Below are 8,382 nucleotides of genomic sequence, written 5' to 3' on the forward strand. Positions count from 1 at the left end.
TCCCAAATGCCAGCAACAGCCAGGAATGCACCAGGTTAAAGCCAGGGACCCAGAACTCAATCTGGGTAATCTGGGTCTCCCCTGTGTGTGGCAGTAACTAAAGTAATATAACCATCATCTGCCTCCAAGGATGTGTATGAACAGGAAGCTTGATCAAAAATGGAGTAGTCAGGACTTCAACCAGGCACTCCAATATGGGGTGGGGTATCCCAGGAAGAAGATAATTTCACTGTGCCACAAAATCCAGTTAAAGGGATTTACAGCTCAAGGGTCTCATTACAGTTATAGTGCTCCAAAAGTAGAGAATATTGCACAGCTTACTAAACAGTTTCTATGTTAGAATTTTGTTTCAGGTCTCATAACAATTTTTCTACATTTTATTGGGTCAGTTTCTCATTTCTCAGTAGGTAACATTGTCAGCATATATCCCCAATCTGGAGATGGAGGAACCTGTATACTATTAAATGAATCATCTATGCTTTTTGAGATTTGATTATTGTTTATAGCCGTTGTTTATACTCTTTAGAAACAATGTTTTTTCTACTTACTACTTGTTGAATTCTTTATTTAGTGGAGTATCATGTTTGTGATTACAAGGTAAACTAAAATTATGCCATTGTGAAAATTAAGAGAAATAAGAAAGGAAGGAAGAGGGAGGGTAAGGTGGGAAGTATCTTCATGTTCTTAAAACTGTATATATGAAATATATGAAATTTATTCCCTTTGTATAAATAAAATATTCAAAAATGAATCATACATGGCATACACATGATTTTGCTTGTCTTAAAAATCTCCTTAAGGAAGCCAAAACTCCTTTAATCAACCAGTAATCATTACAAGCAAGTAAACAAAAACTCCACCTAAGCAGCTTTGCTTATTTATTGTTATTTCTTAATGTACCTGAAGTTTGCATGATCATCCAAAGGATGAAACCATGAGACATCCAAGTTGTTTATTCTTTGCTTTCAAGCATTATTTGTCTATATCATTTACCCTGCAAAATAGCAAAAGTCATAATTATTCACCAGTGTTCTACTTAGAATGCCTGTAATTTCCTTCTTTTTACTCTCAGTGTGATTTTATTTGTCTATCACTGTCAGTTGAGAAGGGCTGAAAACTGCCAATTCAGGACCAGCTTTAGTACTATTTGTCATAATGCAGTGGTCATGAAGATAACCAACAGATTGGTGGTCAAGTTGCTTTAGCTAGAGCCAAGTTTGCAACAAAAAAGTAGGGTGAAAATCAGTCTTTGAATGTATTTCCTGGTACTTATCCTTTAGAAATCTTCTGAGTTTTTCCTCATGAGTAGTTTATTATTCACAGCCATTGTAATAGACAGGATATCAGAATTTACACTAGATTCTTAAGCCTCACTTACAATAATGATGTGCAATGGACACTTGACACATAGGAGACTTCAAAAAATTTCATGGAAAATCCATATTGTGAAAAAACTATGCAGGCTTTTCAGAATCCCATGCACTAAAATACATTTATCACTTAATTTTATTTTCCATGAACTTTTTTTAGTACCCTGGTATGTACATAGTAGGTTGCATTAGAAATGATGAATGCTTAGTTTAAGGATCCAAATATTTTCTAACAGAGTAAACATACCTGCACCTCCCTATAGAAAGAGTCACTGCATCTGTTATGCTGCAGTAAGAATCCCTACCTTTTGTTATGAAGGAAATCACTATCTCTAGCACATATAGATTTTTTAAAAAATATCCTTCAAAAGATAGTGAAATCAGAGGTGTATGTTGTGGCACAGCAGATTAAGCTGTCCAGTGGGAGGCCCAAATCCCACATCAGAATGCTGATTTGAGTTCCTGCTATTCTGCTTCTGATCCAGTTTCCTGCTAATGCACATAAGAATGCAGCAGATAGTGATTCAAATATTCGAGTCCCTGCCACCCATGTGGGAGACTCACATGTAGTTCTACCTTCTGGCTTCAGCATGTTACATCCCCAACTGTTGCAGGCATTTGGAGAGTGAACCAGTACATGGAAGATCTTTGTCTCTCCCTCTCTCTGTTATCCTTTAAAATAAATAAATGAAAAATTTTTAGACAGCAGAATCAAAGAACAAATAATCTTACTCTGTGGATAAATTTAAAAAAACAATGCAAAAATCTGAAATCAGGGAAATATAGACTCACCAAACCTACAGACAATAAACTATTTATCTTCAACTTACCCTCCCACAAATAATTTAAGAATCATTAAGACACATTTACCTGGTTGCCAATACATACTTTCAAACTTCATACATGTTGACATGATACATAAGAAAAATTTCATGTTAATTTCCAGTTTTTCTGAATGCTGCTGAAATTAATAGTAAATAAATGCTTGTTAAGGACCTATATATGCCAGACACACTCATGCATACTTGGAATGCATTAGAGAATATAAATCAGGAAAACATATATATTTACAGGAAAGAAAAACTAATAAACATGTAAATTAAATAAAGTATGTAGTATCTGAGACTATATGAATCATTAAAAAGAGTCAAATGATAAGGATGAGATTACAGAAAAGTACTTTTACTGGCTATGTAGTGTATATTATGCATTGACAGCTCATATTTCTAGGCCACCTTTTATCAGACATATTTTTGAATACATTTATTTATGCATTTAAAAAATTATATTTATTTATTTGAAAGGCAGAGTTACACAGAGAAAGTAAGAAACAGAAAGAGAAAGAGACCTTCCATCTCCGGGTTTACAACTCAAATGGCCACAATGGAAAGGGCTGGGCCAGGCCGAAGGCAGGAGCCCTGAACTCCATTTGGCTCTAACCACATGGGTGCAGGGGCCCAAGGAATTGGGCCATGTTTGACTACTTTCCCAGGCATATTAGCAGGGAACTGGACTCGAAGTGTAGCAGACAGGAATCGAACCAATGATATGGGATGCCCCAGTGTTGCAGGTAGAGATTGAATCTGCTGTCCCACAATGCATTTTACTATCCAAGTTTACAGCCTTATCTTATTTTTCTGTATTTCACATTGGTTGATTTATGAACTTAGGGAGTGGCATATATTAAAATAAAAAGAATCTAAATTTCCTCCAGTACCTGAACATTTGTGGATTTAAATAAAATCATGCCAATATCTAGAGGAAAAAAATGTGCTCTGATTTTAATTTGAAACTATTGAAAGTTAAGGTGGTAACTTTTTTCCTCACATAAAATTTATAATGTATTTAAACTGTGGTCAAAAGATTTATTTCCTAACATACATAAGCAATTGATACAGCATCATTTATTACAATGTTTTTTCAATACTCTTCTGAAATGTCAGCTCTATTCTGATTCAACTTTCCAATATAATTCCGATTCTAGGTCATTCTACTGTCTTATTTATATACAGGATGCTCTTTTTTTGCATTCTTTTCTGCTCTATAAAACTATTCAGAATAACTAAAATGACCCTTTAAAAAAAGACATTTGAAGTCACTCCTCTAGTATAAATATACAAAAACCTGGGCCACATCTTTGGTATAAAGCCAAATTCCATTCTAGACCTCTCAAGGCTCTAATCTACCTGCCTCTCCATCTCCATAATCTCCCAGAAATCACCTCCTGCTAGTCTCTATCTTGCTCACTCACTTCCAGCCAAGATGACATCTTCCCTGTTCCTTGAACATTCCAGGCCTACTCCAGCCATGGGGCCTCAAAATTAATTATGGTTCTATCAGGATGCTCCTTCCCCACACAGCAAAAGGAATAGTGCTATCATTGCCTCATGGATTTACTAGAAAGCCTAGCTCTCACTAGAGCCTTCTCTGGCTACCCCATCTTTCTAATTTTAGCTCCCACACACTGTAATTTCATTCTCCTGTCCCTTGCTTTATTTTTTTCCTTCTTAGTACTTGTCACTATGAAAATATGTTGTAGTTACTTATTTGTCTTGGCTACTGTTTGTTTTCCACACTGTAATAGAAACCCTTGAGTAAGATTTTTAAAATTGGCCTCTTTTGTTTTCACTTTATCATCAACACCTTTGCCCAGAAGAATGCTAGACAGAGAGCGCACCCAAAGAATTTCCTGGATGAAAGTGAAAAAGTCAATTAGAAAGCAAATAAGCCAAGGCAAGTCAAACAGGGACAGAATTTTTCCCAGGACCTAGCCCCAAAATTACATGTATGTAGTTCCCCAGACAAAAAAAATGTGCATTTTACTAGAGTGAAGTACTCTAGTTAAGGGTGCTGCTAACTGGAGAGGGCATTCTGAGTCTGAAATGTGCTGAGTGCTACCTCAGACCCAGCTACTTGCATCCTTGTTACAATGTGGATCCTTATTCTGTCTTCATGTTTTGTTCTTTTGTTTCACTTCATTGCATTTTGTTTTCAGGAGAAACCAGAAAGGGATTATCATTATAGGAAATCCCCCAAATATCCCAAGTACCTAATTTAGAAGAGAAAATCTTGAAAACACAATTAACATCAAAACATGACAGCTGTGATAAAACTGGCCACTTGGCTGTTGGTGTTACCTGAACAACAACAACACTCAATCACCACCACCAAACAACAACCCTGCCTATGATGAGGAGAGCTTGGCTTGTGTAATTCTGAGGTGATCAAATTCAGGTCAATGTAGGGTGAAAGAATAAACTTCTTTAATTGCCTAGACTTGACACCTTCTTTGAACTCCCAGAAGCTCCTCACCTTTCCCCGCTGGGCAGCAAGGATCTGCTTTAGGACAAGGACATAATTTTTTGAAGGGTGAGGATGCAGAAAACAGAACATTTTAGAAAGATTTCAGAAGGGCTAGAGAATAACAAGGGAAAGAGTATTAGAAGGACACAGTGATTCTGAAGAACTTTATTAAGTTGCCCCTTCACCACCCCCAACCCCCCTCTGCACATGCTGAACTATATAGCTGAAAAAGTTAGTTGTATAAAGTCACCACTACCAGGCTGACTTCCCAATGGATCTACCTCACGTGGAAACAGACAACTGCAAAAACTTCCATCAGAGCTCCCCATGAGTTTGGTAGACAAGACTGGCCAGAAGTCACCTGTGACAGGCCAGTGTCCACAGGTTTTGTGGTATAACCAGAATGAGGCTTCCAGGGGCAGAGGACCTCATTTTGATGATGCACTGGTTGGAACCACCAATGGTTTTAGGCAACTGCCATAAGAATGGATGTTCAAGTACTCCTCAAACCCTGGAGTGAGACATAAGGTTCAATCCTCTCATTTTCCTCCTCTGTAGGGAGGCAAAGAACATTCCAGCAGGAGGAAGAGCAAGGAAGGGACTGCTTATTCATTTTCTGTTTAAAATATTTTTAAACACAAGGAACACATATATTAAGTTCTAAGAGTCCCCGCTAATCCGTTCTCCACAATTATCCTTTTCCCAGTGTAGGGAAAATGAACAAATACCTTCAGGTTTAAGATTTTCTGCACCTGAGTCCTCTGGGAAAAATGAGAATGCAACCCACAGTGCAGTACTTATGGAGCACCATGTTAGCATGCTAATGCTGTTTTGAGGCTCTGCTTAGCAGAGGTGGCACAAAAAATCCCTGAAAGAAGAAAAACCTGTCAGTATAAGCTTGGCTCCTGTTTAACTTATCTGGACCACCTCTGACAGTTGACATTTCGTTTGTGCTCCTAGCAAGGAAGGGACACATGGATTCTGTCAGAAGACCCAACATTATCCTGAATCTCCCCATCTCTCCTGGCTCCCACTCCCAACATCTTTTTCTCTATTTTCCCTCTCTCAGTCAGTCTTTCTTTTCAGAATTCCACCTTCCTCAATCCCTCCCACTCCTACAAAAACTCTCCTTTGTTTATTTAATAGAGTTCCCAGATCCCTGACAGTTTTATCTCTGTCAATCTTCCCCAACCCCATTCTGGACCTCTGCTATGCTTCTGTGTGTCTTCTTCTGCTCAATTTATTCTGTCTGGTGCCTTCTAAGTCTCACTCTCCTTCTTGTTTTCACCTCCCCCTAGTTGGATATTTCCCTGTGTCATAGGAAAACCCTCCCCTCAGGGAACCTCTCTTGCTAGGCAATCATATTCTCCCCTCCCTTCCCCCACAGCTCATCTCTAGTTCCTTCCCCTCCCCTTTCCAGACCAGAGCAGCTAAGTCCCATTCCATTTTTAGATGACTGATTATGATACTAGCTGAACTTTATTCATAGTCTGAATTGACAGCTGTTCCTTCCTTTCATGCCCCATCCTCTAAACACACCCAAACTGCTCAACAAAACAAAGTGCTTACACACAGCATGTCATGTCCACATGAATTTGTATTTTTCAGAACAAAACAAAAGTTATGATGGCAAAGATGCTGGGTAATCATGGACCCTTAAATCTCAGTACACTGAAAAGCAACTTTTTTTAATGTCTACAAATTTTAAACTTGTCTTCACAAATGTAGTAAATTTTACCCTAACAGTTAGGATTTTTTCACCAAATCATAGACATAGATGTGGAAATCATCATCAAACTTGATGAAGTACACAGAGGGCTTGGCTTCCACTTGGTGAATCACCATGCCAATCCTTTTGGAGCCGTCTTCTTTGGTATATTCCACATGTTTCCCTATCAGGCCATCTACAACTCCTCCTGGCTCCCTCTCTGCTGGAGGAGGCTCACTGGACTCTGGCATGATACGGAGATCACCTTCTTTATAATCATCTAGAAGCTGGTACATGTACAAGACAGGATCTTTCTCATAGGTTATATAAAACCAGGCTTTCATGATAGGTGCTTGGGCCAAGACCATCCCCCTCCATTCATCCTTAGAACCATGCTCACCCTCAAACATATGTTCCACAGCTTTTCCTATTATGGTGTTTGCAAGGCTGGTGTCACTAACTTGGGATGATGCCACCCTGTCAGAAAGAATTTTAAGAGACAAAACTCTTTCATCTCTGTGAAGTTCCAGTCCATAGACACAGTCAATTCCATCATATTTCACCAGATAAAGGGAAGGATTTATAGGCACCTGATCTAGAACGGTTCCTTTCCACTGCGTGATGGGCTCATTGCCTTCCTTCCATCCGTGAGAAATTCTGCAACCCACAATGTTCCTGCGGTGTTGGGACAAAGGTCTGCCCCTCTGCTTCTTTTGGGAAGTTTTTTTCTTAGTCATGTTTGCAGACCCAGTGGCCCGTCCTGCAGCTGCCCTGGTTGGTTGTCTTTCGGCCTCCTGTGCATTGGGGGTCTTCATGCCTGCAGGGGCTGGAGACAGGGCAGAAAAATATCCAATATATCAAAAGCTGAAATTCTCCCCATAGCGACATCTATGTACTCTGTGCCGGAGCCTAAATTTTCCCCATGCACCTGGCAGCAATGCTGGAAATCCTGACTGAATTCCTGCAGTGCTCTCCCTCTTAGACTCATTTAGGCTGTGAGGAAGTGCTGAAGAGGTAGTGCTGGCTGGAATTAGCAACTCTGCAGAAGGAGGCGGGCCCCCTCTTTCTTGCTCAGTGTGCTGTGCACTTCACCCGGTCCCTCCTCCCCTCCGAGCCCCTTAGTCACTGGCGCCCAATCCAGGTTTGCTGGAAGGTGCCTCTCTCTCCATAACCTGACCAACACCATCTGCTCTCCTGCCCCGAGTGCCCATCTTTCTGTCTACATGCCCCTTTCCCACACAGATTGCTTCCTGCCACCCAGCACCGCCTTTGCCTTCCTGTACTCACTCCTTGTTTGACTACTAAACACCACCTTCTTTTCTGTTCCCCACTGTGCTTTCCCCGCCCCCACCATCGTCGGATGCCCCTCTCTACCCCACTTGCTACGTGGGATTCCATCCCATCCCCCTGCTCCCTCCCCGGCTCCTTTGGGTGCCCACCAATGGCCTTGCCCTGCCTGGAGTCCGGGGCAGGGGATATCTGGCCTCACGTGCTCAAATCCGACACCGAGCTGCTGTCTCTTCTGTGATCCTGTGCCGAGCGAGGATTGGCAGGCGACTGACCCAGTGAGTGTTTGCCAGGGCTCCTAACAGAGGATTCGCAGGGGATTAGTGGGTCTAGGAGGGCGGCGGAGCAGGCGAAGAGGAAGGCTGTTTCCCCAGTGCTTGGCTCCTTCGCCCTCTACCTCCCAGTTGGCGGCAGCAGCCACTCTGCCACATCAGGTTTCCACCAGCCTCTGCCTCAGCCGCAGTCTCCTCCCTCTTTCCGTAGCGCAGCTTCCTGCCAGGAGAGAGGCCTCCCCTTCCTGGCAAACACTGCGCCCCCCCCCTTCGCCCCCCACCCTCAGCCCACGCCCACCACTGCCCTGCGCCCTGGAGAAGCAATTATCCCTGGCTCCACCCCTTTACTTATCCTATATATGCCTGGTCACACAACAGTACTCTCACTGCGTTGTCCCTCCAATTCCCCATTACAGGGCCTCTTGGTTCTCACTCTCATATT

The 8,382-nt window shown here is 41.6% G+C and overlaps 1 protein-coding gene across 2 annotated transcripts; it reads right to left on the bottom strand.

The window, feature by feature from the left end:
- Positions 1 to 6,250: 6,250 nt before the first annotated feature.
- Positions 6,251 to 8,176, bottom strand: LOC100348347 (spindlin-2). Of its 2 annotated transcripts, none has more exons than XM_017350010.4 (2): positions 7,871 to 8,176; positions 6,251 to 7,207 (listed from the first exon to the last, which is right to left on the bottom strand). In XM_017350010.4, the coding sequence occupies exon 2, from the start codon at positions 7,194 to 7,196 to the stop codon at positions 6,420 to 6,422; it is 777 nt and encodes a 258-aa protein (XP_017205499.1). In that variant the 5' UTR covers positions 7,197 to 7,207; positions 7,871 to 8,176; the 3' UTR covers positions 6,251 to 6,419. The 2 variants fall into 2 exon arrangements, with proteins under 2 accessions (XP_017205499.1, XP_069922905.1); XM_070066804.2 differs by having other exon boundaries at positions 7,821 to 8,176.
- Positions 8,177 to 8,382: the final 206 nt, after the last annotated feature.

This window comes from Oryctolagus cuniculus, chromosome X (genome assembly GCF_051225735.1).
Source record: "Oryctolagus cuniculus isolate XC-2025 breed Fujian yellow rabbit chromosome X, ASM5122573v1, whole genome shotgun sequence".
Taxonomy (NCBI): domain Eukaryota; kingdom Metazoa; phylum Chordata; class Mammalia; order Lagomorpha; family Leporidae; genus Oryctolagus; species Oryctolagus cuniculus.

Bases quoted from the DNA above. Each gene is read 5' to 3' on its own strand.
- LOC100348347 (XM_017350010.4), bottom strand. From the start codon at position 7,196: ATGAAGACCCCCAATGCACAGGAGGCCGAAAGACAACCAACCAGGGCA.